Below are 15254 nucleotides of genomic sequence, written 5' to 3' on the forward strand. Positions count from 1 at the left end.
TTTCTCTGTCTCATGTTCTAATGTAATACTCCCTGAAGAGCAGAGATATTATTTTTTGCTTATTTACTTTAACTTCTTGTTCATATTCAAAGTGACAACATTTTAAGACACTCTCGAGTCAGAAAGCATGAGTATTGCTAGCTCAGTGCTCAGGGAAAGCTGGTTCCACCACATTATGCCAAGATTTATGATATCAGAGCTCCTGATCAAATAATGATAGCCCAAAATAATATAGGGTTGGGCCAAAATGGGACATTTTATATGGACAATTCAAGATATCTCCATCTTCATTTGTGACCTAGTCATTCTTCATCTATTCAGCAGCTATTTATGGAACATTTTCTGTGCTGTGCACTCTGATACATGCTGGTTACACACTGATCGACATCAGTTCCACTCTTCAAGAGTCTACCTTCTAGTTGGGAAAAAAGACAGGAAATAATTACACAAATAAAGCTTATGCAAATTGTGTTAACTGCTGTGAAGGATAGTGCAAAGAGCTGTAAGAGACAACAGCAGGGGCATTGCAAGAAATCAGTTTGAGGAAGTAACACTTAAGAGGAGGTCTGAAAGATGAGAAGAAATAAATGCATTCCCTTTTTCTACCCTCATTCTGTTCGTCAAGACTGAATGTGGAAATAGGGTATGCAACAAATAAAAACCCATGCTGTGATCAGCAGCATCAGAACTATCTTACCAATCTGGTACTGTCTGATTCTCACACCTGGGGTCTCTCAACTGTTGAAAACACTGGCAGCAATGTGCCCCAAAGAACTGGAGTAGCAATTTGGAATCCTGGGATCTCTAAGAATTGTGCTTAAGTCCTGAAATAATACTTTTGGCAATTGCAAGAGTCAGAGGTTCACCATAAGCACAGGTTTCAAGAGACCAATAGACTTCAGATGACATCCCAGTCCCCACCACCCTCCAGGAGCCCCAATGCCATCAGCTGTCATCGGTATGCATATAGCACTTGCTGAGGAAAGGTGCCCTAGCTCTTCACAATCTCTGAGCTGAACTCTCACATGAGATTTCACTGTCACCACTATTTACCCTCCCTACACTCATGGCAAATGCACGTGGGGAGACAGAACCTCCAAGGGGCCATCAGAAGCAACAGTAAGTTCTTGAAATCTCCCCACCAGCTGCTTTGCTCCTTGGAGCTTCTGCTTCAGGTGGAAGAGAACCAATGCCATGAACCTTCTAAGAGAGAAAAAAAATCCTAGGAGCTGATGGATGGCGCTGTTAACTATTTGACATTTCATGGTCATTCTATTATTTTGCTTTGTTTTTTTATTTGATTTTAATGTAGTAATTTTCAGTTACTCTAATATTTATCACTTCCCTCTCATCTTCTCCTATTCTTTCTCCCCACTGACTTGGTTACTCTAAGAAATAAATGTACTTACCTTTCCTTTGTCTTAAATCCTCTCATAGCTTCTCTTTATTCCACAATCAAATAACTTTTTATACCTTAACTTTTCATCCAACCTAGAACAGGATAATAAGACTTAATATGCTAATTGCCACATCTAATGCTTATTTACTATTGTATGTCAGTAATAAGAACAGAAGGGCTGCCCTGTAAATATTATTTAAGTGAATAAATGAAAGTGAGTAAAGTAAGTGAATGAATGAATGAACAAGTGAACTAACTAGGGGATTTAGCATCATTTGCTTATCTAGGTTTCAGTTTCCTTACAGCCAAGAAAGTTGAACCAGATTATTTTTAAATGCACTTTCTGCTCTAAAATTCTATGATTCTATACTGCAATAAAAAGCCTAAAAAGCACATTTTTCTACATATATTTGCACTTACATTACAGGAAAGTTTTTATTGTTTTCTTATGTGTTTACTCCTAGTAAAGTTTAAATTTATTTGACAAGAGCTATTTGAAGCCCAAGAATATTTTTTATGCTTTCTGCTGCTTTTCTTTTGAGTGGGAAAATGTTAGCTGGCAACTGGTGTGGTATGATGATGAGGTTTGAACATTACAAAGGAATGAATTTCACGGCCCAAGTTGTCCCTTCCTAGACAGTTCCCTCTCTCCTTGCACAGAGAGTAGGGGTCTTTTTGAGGCTTTCCAAAAGCGGCAAATAGGCAACTCACAGCATCCTTCAACTGAAAGCTGGAATTTTACATCTCAGCCAGAAGACTATCGTGATTTGTTCTTAAAAGTTTTTTTTTCCCCTAAATGATGAGGCCGATAATTAAAGTCAGAAACATCAAAATATGAAGCTCAAAACGAAACAAAAACTCCAGCTCTCTGCCCTTTTGCTGTCGCTGTTTTTTGGAGTGGTTAGAGAATATCAGGTTTGAAGAGCGGGGTCACCTGTTTTGAACACGATTCCACAATCAGAGCTTAAGGGCACAGGTTTATTTGCCATATCTTCTTAACAGCCCGAGCTAGCTTGAACTAGCACCTCCACTAGGAAGGCCATTTTTCCAGAAGTCATTGCTTTCAACGAATAAAGTTCAAGGAAACAAATTGGACAAAAAAAAGGGCAGAAGTCAGGATGTATGTCAGTTTTACCAACAGAAACAAAACATAGTATTCACCGTGCAGAAAGTCTCTTGAAACATGGATAGTCTAGCAATTAGCCATAATCATTGTCAAAAGAAACAAATATGAAAGACTTGTTTCTCTTTTTCCAAATGATAGATGTTCCTTCTCATATTTTTATTTATTTTCTCTCTAAACTGTTTTATCTATATACCGATTTTTTCGTTGTGTGGAAACTACAACTTTAAAATTTCCATTTTCAAAGGCTTGACTTTAATGGTCATTTATTTGAAAAGCAACTTCTAAGCACTTGCCAGTCTGTTTGAACATTTTAAATTAATGAGTCTCTCCAAGGACCCAGGAAACAAAGCTACAGGAACGGTAATTCTAATATCTGCCTGGAGCTAATGGCTTCATAGGCACACCTAGAGCAGGGCAAGTAGAGTGGTTCTTAGAGACCCAATGTAATGGAACTGACACGCCAACTTCTGCTGCCTTTCATCGATGTACATACTCCATGTAGACAGTTTTATTCAACCGAAGAAAAAGTGCATTTTCCCCCTTAGCAACTTCATGAGAAGGCTAAATTCTCTAAATAAGCATTTTACTTCCCTGTGCAGCATCACCCAAGATATGTATTTAGTAGTCACTATTATTTTTGTTTTTCACACATTATTCATATACTAATGGGACTGCAGCATTGCTTAACTATTAAAGTGGCACAAAGTGTTTGCTCAGGCATGCCTGAGGCATCCTGGAGAGGTAAAGCTTGCAGTTATTTCCAAGTTTGGCCGTCAAAAAATATGAGGGATGCTAGTTAGAAGTCTAGTTTTAATAAATTATTTGCATTTTAAAATTAGACTATCATGTATTCCTAGTAATTTTGTGTTTAAATTGCTTTTCATCTACTCTAAAATAATTAAACTACCCAAACTACACACACAAGTTTCTACAGTTTTTACATTTTCTTTGTGTGAGCTTTCATGACTTTAAGAAAAGAAAAAAGGCAACCACTGGAAGTTTAACCTATTACTTTAAAGGTGAAAAATTAGAAATAATCTTTACTGTAAGCTTAGTGGAAGAGTTAAAACATAAAATTCTCAAAGTCTGAAGACATACAATATTTATACTCAATTTCTCAAGTCTATGGCATTTTGTTTGTTCTTATGCCACAGTCAAAGTTGGGTTGTTTCTTCATACCTGGAGAAAGATTTAGCATTTTGTTTGTTCTTATGCCACAAAGTTGGGTTGTTTCTTCATACCTGGAGAAAGATTTTTGCAATTAACAGATTCACTTTTCAACCCAGATATTCTTTCATATACCATTGAGAAATTGAAATTATGTATTGGATTCAAGTGATTGACCTGTACACATCAAAGTTGGCATTTACTCATTCTGACACAAGATCTTTTTTGCTAATAATAGAGGCTCTGTTGTCTTCAATCTATAAGTTCTCTCAAATAACACCATTCATATTTGGAAATATTATAAATGATGATTAAACAGTGGTTGACATTTGTAACATGCCTATATTTCTGCTTTAAATTGTATTTTTTTTTTGACAGTCTTTCCTTGATTTTCATGACCTCGACAGTATTAGGGAGTACTGGTCAGATATCCTGTACAATGTTCCCAGTCTGGGCTTGCACTATTAATTTTAATTTTTATTTTTTTGCAATGTGGCTTCTGAAATTGGATCCTAGAAAACTAGTGGAATCCAAATAAAGTTTGTAATTAGTTAATAGTAAAAAAATACAATTTTTTATATGTAGTTAGTTATCTCTTTCATGTATGTTGCAATAATCCACTGGTTTTATGACATGTGGTAACAAGCAGTACTCATAACATGGTGAGCATTCAGATAAATTAAATTATAAACACTTCCGAGGATGAAAAGAAAGGAATTTCTTAATTAAATGTTTTATAATCCTGAAAAACAAGGTAGCACTCTCCGTCTATACATATTGATTTCTAAACATCTATATATATAAAAGCCAAGTGACTGGAACGCCAGTAGGACCGGTCACTATGATGTGCACTGCGGCCGGCCAACCAGCCTGATCAGGAGCCGCCCCCCCAGCCAGCCTCGCCCCGGCCAACCAGCCTGATCAGGAGCCCCCCCAGCCAGCCTCGCCCCCAATCGGGGGCGGGGCACCACCCGTAGCTCCTGCCCCCCACCAGCCTGGCCCAGTAGGCCTCCATCGGGGCGGGCTGACTGGCCCCCCACTCGTGCACGAATTCGTGCACAGGGCCTCTAGTAAGTAATAAATTTTTAGAAAAAATAATTTAATGCTTTTCATATGTAAATATGCTTACGTAATTAAATGGAAACAAATATTTATACCAAGTAAGTAAGATTTCAGTAGCAGGGGAGGTAGCTACATGTGAGAAGACAAATTTTAATGACTTTGTGTTCTCAGGAATGGCTGTTCTTTATACATATTCTATCTCAAATTATTTAGGTTGAACCTTATGAAACTGCCATTTTTGAATGAAAAATCCTAAGAGCATCAATTTCAAATAGTTCACCCTTATAGATTATAACACAGAAATCAATAAAATGTCATTCAATTTGCTCAGATTTTCTTTCTTTATGTTTCATGTAATATTTATAGAAATTCTGCAAAGTTAGGATTTTATTATCCCCCTTTTTTTCTATGGCTAAGCAAGACTATAAACTAGTAAGGGATGGAGCCAGGATTTGTAGTTAAGCTTGTCTATGGCAAAGTGATTTTTCCTGTCACTTCTTCACTAATTTACCTAAAAGATGGGAGAGTGTTCCAGCCACATAAGTGGAGCACTTTTTCCCAGGGACCAGCTGAAGAGTCAACATAGGTAAGTCATGGGTCTGGAATTTTCTCCACTGCTCCTTGGTGAAACTTACAGAATTTTAACATTCTGATCAATGACTATTTCCTCTTCATGGAAAATGTAAGATTTTTTTTAAAAGATTCAAAAAAATTAGGTGGTATTTTGCTGCAGAGCTTACTTGTCCAGTTGTATGTTATTAGTTCTTTTATCATGGTTGTTCATAGATGCTGGGGATCTGGGTCAGTCTTGGCTTCTAAGATCCAAAGATAGCCTGTTCCCTCTGTCATTCCTTTGCTGGAACATGCTTATCCAGATTAAGTAGTTTTGAACTGAAAGCATTCAAAAGAATGGTAAAAGCTTATTTAAGAAAAAAATAAAAGCAGAAAAAAATAAAAGTACAACAAATTTTGAAGGATGAGAGGTGTGGAACCATCATATTGAACTTGATAATACGTAAGAACATTATGTTCTAGATATGAATATTTCAGGGACAACAAACAGATCATCTCACTCAGAACCTGCTGAGGCCCTGCTCATCTTTCAGGAGACATGATTCCTCTGACTACTCCCCAAAACTGACATGAGCTCCAGGTACCCAAGAAAAAAAATGTTCCTATTAAACTCACTAGTGAATTCTGTGGCTCTCTGAAACTTGGCTTAAGCAAAATGGAGAATTGAGAAACCATCTTGATTCAAAATATTTGCTACTGAATAGAAGATCCCCTACTGTCATCCATGATGCCTGTAATAACCCATCTATTGGGTATTTGACCAACATTTGGCTTTTCTTTGCCTGCACTATCCCAGGGCATGACTCCTAAAGTTCAGAAATTTATTCAGCTCTTTGTGGGAGATTTTGAAAAATAAGTATTTCCTTGAAAGTAACTCAAGTATTCATAAACAGATAAATGGATAAATAAAATGCAATATATCCACACACTGGAATATTATTCAGCAATAGAAACAAATGAACTATTTTTACATATTATGTTGTGGATACACTCTTTTAAATTATGTTAAATCGGTTACCAAAAACACATAGTGTATGATTCTAGTTATATGAAAACGCCAAAATAGGCAAATATATAGAGATAGGAAGTACATAGGGTGGGGCAAAAAGTAGCTATACAGTTGTTTATATGGAAAATAACATAGTAATTAATAAATAATAATACAAGAATAAACTCAGTGTTTCACATACAACTGTAACCTATGTTTGCCTCAACCTGTATTAGTGGTTGCCTAGAGTTAGGGAAAGGTTTTGGGGAAGAAATGAAGACTGACTATTGACAGGTATGTATTCTTTTGTGAATGATGAATATATTCTAAAATTGCTTTTGGTGACAATTGGACAACTCTCAATATGTGAAAACTATTGAATTATTACATTTTAAATGGGTAAATCATATGGTTTGTGAATTATATCTCAGTAAAGCAGATCTGAAAATGGAAATTTAAAATAAATATTATGTGTTCTTTATCTGGTCAACATATATCAGACATATAAAAGTGCACCCTCTTGCTCTAAAGAGAATGTCTTCTAAACAACAAAAATTGTGGGAAAATAAATAATTGAGCACCAACCTTAATTTTTAGTTATTTTTTAGGTAATTGCCCTGATGAATGTTAGCTAAAACATCTGTCATTGTTTAGAAATTTCTATACCTTTTATTGTATCTCTTATCACAAACTGCTTGAATAGCTACTACCCCCAAAACAACATTTTTAAAATATATTTTTATTGGTTTCAGAGAGGAAGGGACAGGGAGAGAAAGATAGAAACATCAGTGATGAGAATCATTGGGCCACCTCTTGCATCCCCCCTGGGAATTGTGCCAGGCATGTGCCCTTGACCGGAATCAAACCCAGGACCCTTCAGTCTGCTGGCCAATGCTCTATCCACTGAGCCAAACCAGCTAGAGCAACATTTCAAAGTGTTTTGTTTTTTAATATTGACAATAAAAAAAGGCATAGATGTTTGACATTCTTAGGTGTGAGTCAAACTTCACATTTCATTTGTGTGATTGCTACAATCATTTCAAAGCAATAATAACTGTACAAATGCAGTGCCATTCCAACAGTCCACTGTGTTCAAGAATGTCTGACAGCACCATGGCAGAGCAACACTGACGTATAAATTGCCATTTTAGTTATCAACAGCTTAAAGTACTAGTCAGGGGAAAATGCCATATTCTTTAAGAGATAATTTTGGCCCCGGGTCCTGAATCTAGCAGAAGCCTTTTGGTTGAGAGAAGAAAGGAGACAATTTGTTCTTTAGAAGATTTGTGGATCAGCTCTTTAATACCATCACATTAAGAGATCCTATCATCATCATATGGCCAGATGGCTGCATTGTTAGAAGCTGCAGAAGGAAGGAATTGGGTTTCTTCGAAGAGAAAGCATGAATATATATTTGGTCATAGTAAACATTCATTCACATGCCTAGATTTTAAAGGCAATTTGACATCATGGTTTTTGTTAACATTTCTAAGCAAGATCTCCATAGGAATGATTTCCTTAACAGGTTTTAGCTGACTTCAGGAGATATGAGAAAATACCCAGCATTCTGGCCTAAGAACTCCACTGTCCTATAAACCCTTGCACAAGGATTTGCCCTTGGTGGAATCATAATGCAATGGCATTTCTCAAAGATTGCATCTGACTCTCTGAAGAGTCCAAAATATTGACTAAAGTGAATATGTGAAAAAATAAAACTGTCCACATACAATATCATCATTTATTTTTTATGGTTTCAATTCAAAAAGTCAAACCTGAAATTGTTATGTGACATAATAATTATTGTTTTTGTCTAACTTAATTTGTCCTGAAATAAAACTATTTATTAAGTACAGTGAACTCACAAAAGTTGCTTTGAATTATAATCTACTTAAAACTATTTTTCCTATTTCATTAGACTTTAATGTAAGCCTCTTTCTCATAGTAGACTTTTACTAAAATATGTCTTACTAGAGGTCCAGTGCAAGGATTCGTGCACTGGTGGGGTTCCTCGACCTAGCCTGCAGGGATCAGGCAAAACAGCTCTCCGACATCCCCCAAGGGGTCCCGGATAGTGAGAGGGCACAGACCAAGCCAAGGGACCCCAATGGTGCATGATCAGGGCCCTGGAGGGACCACGGGAGGCCTCCAGGACGTGTCCGGCCTGTCTCGCCCAGTCCTGATCTACCGGACCCCAGCAGTAAGCTCTCCTACTGGTTGGAGCATCTGCCCCCTGGTGGTCAGTGCACATCATAGCAACTGGTCGAATGGTCAAACGGTCAAACACTTAGCATATTAGGCCTTTATTATATAGAATATCACGATCTAATAAAATTTCATTATGAAATTTTAAAAATGGCTACATGGTTCTCTTTTATGAAAATGGCTTACAAGTAAAATAAATAATTGTACATTAAAATGTTTACTATGTATAGATAACAACATTGAAGACTTTTGGACTTTTAGATTATGTGAAAGTCAAAATCACAAAGCGGCATCGTTTTGTCAGTGATAGTTATTCCGAAAGCATTTTATTTTAAAACCATAATGACAAAAGGGAGCCATTTGAATGTAAAAGTGATGTGCAGACATCAAATCAGCTCTGTTCAGGAGGCAAGGAAGTGGGTGTGTGTTCTCTGGGTGATGATGTGTCGTGGCCCTGGCGGAGCATGTCTGCAGATGGTCGAAGCAAGGCTGTGTGCAGGCACAACACGAACTGCTTTTTATGTGAAGAGAAAGGAGCTTCCATTCCAAGAAAAATATTAAAAACTTTTATGTGTGTTTATTACTGGTTATGGGTCTCAAATTTTGCCTTTCCCCATTTTTTAGCAAATCCTTATTCATAGGACAAAGAAGTCAACCTAAGTACTTTTTTACTTATTTATTTTTCAGTTACAGTTGACATTCAATATTATATTAGTTTCAAGTGTATAGATAACTCCATGGCATCACTTCAGATTGAGGTGAAGAGTCAACACAGAGTCGTTAACCTCATCCCCAAGTGGCTGGTGTCTCAGACATACAGCCTCAGCCTCCCTGCTCAAGTCATCCTCTCCAGAACCTAAGCATTCCTTTCAATATACCAGAGGACCATAGTGCAGAATCTCCTGCGCTTCAATATTTTAGTGACATATGACACTCACCTTGACCTCCAGACACTTATTTTCAATTTCCCATTGCCAAGAGTTTCCTTATAACCTCCTATAGAGATGGACATATCTCATTCTAACCCTCCGGTCTTTCCCCTCTTCTTGCACAGGGAAGATTCATGGAATTATGATTTCTTGTTTCATCCAACTCTTTAAAAAGTCAACTGAATGACACCCAGAGTCTTCATTGAGCAGAAAGAAAGGCATTTTGCTCTTACCTTTGATCTCACTTCTGGAATACCTCTAGGAGGTGCCTCTTGCCTTGGACTTCACAGCCTCTGTCTTTTCCCTCTCCTCACCGCATGCTGACCAAAGAGCCTCTTATCATTACTCAGCAGGTGCTGATTCAGGAACAGTCATCCGTTTATTGTTTGTGCCATTTTTCCTCTTCTGCTCTTGTAGCTGTCCTGCCTGCCTTCCAAGCTCACCTCACTCATATCCAGCCTTCTCTGCAAATCCAATGTGATTGAGTTCATTCTCCCAACTTCCTCCAGCATGCAGACCTGTCACTCCTGTGATACTTAATAATGTTTTCATAGTTATAGCAATGTGTTCTGCCTGAAGACATACCAGAACTCCCTGAGAGTAAGAACAATACCTCGTATTGCTTGTCTTTTCAGCACCAGCACCAAGACCGTACACCTTGGAGAGGGAGCACTAAGTCCTCTCACTAAACTACACACAACCTCTACCCCACTCCTTCCATTCCCCAGTGCTTCTAGACAAAGGCCTGTCTTGCACTCCACTTGGGGTTCAGCATTAGTGGATGCATCGTGCATACCTAAATCTCAAGTAAAAAACCCAACATCATGAAGAGTGAACATACACAGAGGGCAATTCCATCACAAGGACCATTTTACCACAATGTGGATTGACTGTGAAATCATTAAAGTTTAACGGTCTAGGCTCCTCGGGTGCACAAGCTCCATTCTCAGTGACCTGGGGAACGGGGTTGGCCAATGTGTCCACATGGTCATAAGTTTTTTGTAAATTTTTCGAAAGGAAGATATTTTAACTGCAACTGTTTCCTTGCATTCAGACTCCCACTATATCTTACCTTCCTTCATATGGAGAGTCGTTGGAGTGACCACAGACACGTGTGAGGTCTCTCTTAAGGGAAATTGACTGGCATTGTGTTTTTATGGAATATATTCATGTGACTTGAGAGCATTTCCATGGATAGTTAAGTGATTGCTAGCCATCCACATGTCGGGTTGGCTTCCAGAAATACTCTTACCATGGACAACTCAACCGGACATTGAGGCATGAAGGTGTCAGCTCAGAGATGACTTTGCAATGTAAGCATGTCCTACTATCCCCAATACCAGAAATATATGAAGAAATATAGACGGTAGAGAGAAAACAAGGAAACTAGCCTGTGGAGAATTATATCACCAGACATGTGAAATTATAAATTCAAGATTGGGTTCTCTCCTGGAAGAAATTTACTTGATAATGCAGCATTGAAAATAATAACTAACTACATCATTTGTGTTTTATTTCTTTTTTTAAATGGAAATCAATAAAAAAGAATCAACCCACATTCATACATTTGTATAGCAGAAACCTGTATTACAAGTAATAGGTATGCCTATAACAACCCATATATCAAAGAAATTTTATAGTGATTTCCCACTAAATTTGTCATCAACCTGGAAAATGTATAAGATATTATCAGCAAAGGTTTGTGAAGCTGAAAAAATATGCAGACAACAATAAGACTGGATTATCTTTCTATTCCCTTTAGAGAAAATCTAAAGCTGCTGTCATATGAAGAGACAGATATTATAGAGCTAAAATGTAAGGGGAAAGTATTGCAGAGGTATTTTGGCAGTTGATGGGTTAAAATATCACTTTTCCGGAAGTTGTCATGTTTGCAGTATTTCTCAGCCTTTTTGTATTGGAAATTTGTTGCCATTTCTTTTCTCCTTCTAAAGAAATGAATATTCACTTTCACACCTAAGTTAGAATTTTCAATTTTGTTTTTCTTTCTCTTAAAGAGGGTCTCCCAAAATTGTATGTACATCAGACCCTAAAAACCTGGATCATCCCCAAAGAAAGATATGCGCCAACTATAAGCAAGTGGTTGGCTTATATCTAGCTTTATTTCCATCTTGTCCCAGCTAGTAAGTGTGAAGAGTTTCCTCCAAATGTAGGCAGAGTTCACATTACAGCCTGAAATGAATGAAAAGTAAGTTCATCTTCAGAGAACTAAAGACAGTATCAGAGAGCAGAGAAGTCGTTATTACAGATGCCTTTCTTTAGTCTCTGCCCGCTCCCACGGTGATATAAGATAATAAGAACCCAGGGTCAAGGTAGTGCACCTTTCTTCAAGGAGAATGGAAAATTGTCTAATCAATTCAGTAACTGCCATCCCAGTTGCAGGCTATTAAAAGCTCTGGAGTACTAAAGAATATTGAACCAGTTTTCCAAGGGCAAAGTTACTGCTGTTATATAAATATCCTGAAACCACTCCAGATCATGAACCCTTTATGCTTCTGTTGGCAAAGGAACTGCTGTTCACTTCCTCCCTATTTACCCATCTTAATAACCCTAAGGAAGAGGACCTCTGAATGAGAGTGTAGGTGCCACTTTCTTCCCCCAAATGGCCATCTAGTTATCCTCAACAACAGCATTCTGAGGATACACTGTAAAGATATTGTGAGCCCAGGAATCTCCCATTGTTGGGGAGAGTAAAAAGTAGTGGTCTTGACACTTCAGCAACCTAGAACTATTTTAAGGACTTTCCCAAAATCTTTTTATTATGTTTTGGTGTTTGTTTAACCTCAAAGGAAAAGGTATGGACTCTGAGAAACCAGGACCATGAACAACTACTGAAATCAGAAAGCCCATATACCTGTGGGCATGGGCTTAAGTCCAAACATCTGATTAAATAACCAGATAATTAATGTTCTCAGTTTTACATGGCCAAACCAACTTGTTAAGAATACTAGTAAATACCTTTGGATGATTTTTAGCAAAATGTTATAAAGCCTCATTCCCATGATAACATGTAACGTGAACCTTGCATGACCTTGTTTCTGACTCTTCCCTTTCTGCAGGCCCTTCTGCGCTCCAGTCAGTCCTCTCTCCCTCCCTGCTTCTCTACAGTGTGTGGAACTTTCCATCTCCAAGTATCACTCATGCTACCCGACCTCCCAGGGACACCCTTCTGCTTCCCACCCACCAAGATCCTAGCCAACTCTCAAGAGTGTATCTTATGTCTTGAAACTTTTCTTTAAGTTTTCTTCTTCTCATCTCCCTCTGAATGCCCATAGTACATTTTTATCTATGGGATGTGTTTGAGATTTAAGTTATCATTGTTCTGAATTACTATTTAAGATTGTAGCTGTTGTTTTTATGCTCTAACCTATTCAGACATGTATTTAAGATGGCTAAAAAGAGGCCAGCTATGTAATAAGATTAAATAAATTAACTTAAAACCATGAAACAAAGAGAAATCCACTTAGCATACACTATATTAAAAGTGAGAGAGGGAGCAGGAAATGAGAAGAGGAAATAGAGAAATGAGAAGATGTGTTTATTGCAGTTACAAACAGAGGTCTAGAGTATTACAAGTCTTTTTTTCTATTTCATGAGATTCGATAGCCCTTTATAAACCTGAAGATTTTGTTGTAACTGTTACATTGACTCTAATACAAAGACACTGCTTTGTTTGTTGGGCCATGAAAGGAAGAGGGCGTTTGGTGGATCAGTGGGAATTATGACCAGGGTAGAGAAGTTGGCATAGAAGCCCAAAGATAACATATTCAATCAACAATATTAAATGTGTAAAACTCAAATCATTTGCCCCCAGCTGATCCCTGCTTTCTTCAAGAAGAACTGCCAGGTTTCTTACTTAACTGCCTCTTTTGCCCTCTCTCCCAGGTCTGCTTTGTGAACCTGGATGTGAACAAGGATGAGTGCAGCACAGAGCACCTGCAGCAGGTAACACTGGGGACTCGGGCTCTCCAGGAGCTCATTACAAGGGTGGGCTGCACTGATGGGAGAACCAACAGGACTTCATCTCTAAATGATGCTCATTTTGTAGGGGACTGTTTAATTGGATGGTTTCATCACAGCCCATTTCCCTGACCCCCTTCCTTCACTTTCCCATGCAATTTGCCTGCCTTATGTTTGTGAAATTTGTTTTCCCAAGAGACAGAGCTACTCTCCCAGCAGGCACTTCCTCCTCCCACCATTTCCTTAAAGTGTCCTTTTCTGCTCTCCCCTTCTCCACTCTCAAGCACTGTCTGAGACAGCTTTTCCAAGGTTTTTCCAGCTCTTTCCTCTGGCTCTCAAGGTTGCTGCTTCCTGCTGCTTTTTCATCGTCAAATGTTTTATCACCAACCTTGCTTTCCCAGTCCCTACGCTTCTCTGGAGCTCAAACGTTTCACACTCTGCAGCAGCTACGTATTCTAAGATCGTCCAAAGTTGTGAGAATCCTGATGTAAATCCTTGACAACATACAGGAACTTGAAGGCTCATGCCATCCTTTGTGCTATAGCCTCTGGACACAATGGGAAGAATGATTGGTGTGATGATCGTTTCATGCCCAGAGCTGCAGATGGTTTGATCTCACTATTGAATGTAATGCTTTTAATGTATAGCAGCATGCCATTTGCAGCTTGATTATCACAGAACAGTAGACCTGCAATTACTCAGGACTTCTGTGATGTTTTTGTTTTTTGACAATGCTTCATCTGAAGCTTTCCAGTAGGTTCCAGATATCATTCATCTGTGTAGTATTGGAAGGGTTTTCAAAATAAATCGTACATATGATTTCATTTGATGGGATTATGGAGCAGTGTTCATCAAAGAGAGATGCCAAAGCAAGTTGGCATCATAAGAACTGGGTGTTTGGGGATTTATATGAGTGATTTGAGGCCGTTTTTAGCTATGGCTAAGAGTAGATACTTTGGCACTGATTTCACAGGTAAGAAGTATAGGCTCTTGATGAGGTGCTCATGCACTGATGATGTTATCAATGGTTGGCTCTTGGCAAATATCAGTATGAACCCCAAATAGATGCCTCACATAAACTCTTATAGCATAAAAAATAAGAACGTCTTTGTATTTAATAGTTCATTTGTATTTCTCCGAAATATTGCAACTTAGAGTTTGACAGACCTTCCTTTACATCAACTCAAGTTCATAGTGCTACCTGGCACTTAAACTAGAGCAGACACACTAGGCATTGATTGGTTAGCTTGGTTTTCTGAAAATATGCTGGGTAGTAAAAGGCAGAATTGTCTTCTGTTACAAGAGTAACACCAAAATTCTAATTCACACTATGTGGTCCCAGAATCCCAGAGTTTCTTCTTTCTGGATGTTTTTAAGTTCTTAGGATGCACCAAACAGCCAAGTAGTAAGTATAAGATAGCAGCCCCCAGGATGCAAATAGAGTTTCTTGGTCCCAAGGAATGAAATTTCCAAAAGAAAAGAATGCTACTAAAAATAAAGTAGGAATTATTGTTCTCATTCAACACCCTGTTGTCCATTGTTATTAGATAAATCATTATTATACTCTTTATTTGAAGAAAAATAAAAATATGCAAAGTGTTTAATCAACTTACAGAAAAATACATAAAAGATGTCTAAAGGCACATTGTATGAAAGATTGCTAATTTTCTCAAATAAGATATGTTTATACTGAAAGCTATAGATTAAGATAATAAGCATTTGTTTTTCTTCAAATTGTCCTTTCTTGGGTTTTGGTTTTGCTGCAAATTTTTAAATAATTTATTCTTCAGTATTTCAAATTATCAAAAAATTCAGAGGCCCACCCACTAT

At 37.9% G+C, this 15254-nt stretch overlaps 1 protein-coding gene across 2 annotated transcripts in view; it reads left to right on the forward strand.

Annotated features, from left to right (window-relative positions):
* SPHKAP (SPHK1 interactor, AKAP domain containing) overlaps nt 1–15254 on the forward strand; it is a 97445-nt gene that overhangs the window by 61543 nt on the left and 20648 nt on the right. For both annotated transcript variants that reach the window (XM_014530195.1, XM_014530194.1), the window contains one exon: nt 13350–13409. In XM_014530195.1, coding sequence (XP_014385681.1) covers nt 13350–13409 — 60 coding nt within the window. The remainder of the gene's footprint in view (nt 1–13349; nt 13410–15254) is intronic.

This window comes from Myotis brandtii, unplaced genomic scaffold (genome assembly GCF_000412655.1).
Source record: "Myotis brandtii unplaced genomic scaffold, ASM41265v1 scaffold727, whole genome shotgun sequence".
NCBI lineage: Eukaryota > Metazoa > Chordata > Mammalia > Chiroptera > Vespertilionidae > Myotis > Myotis brandtii.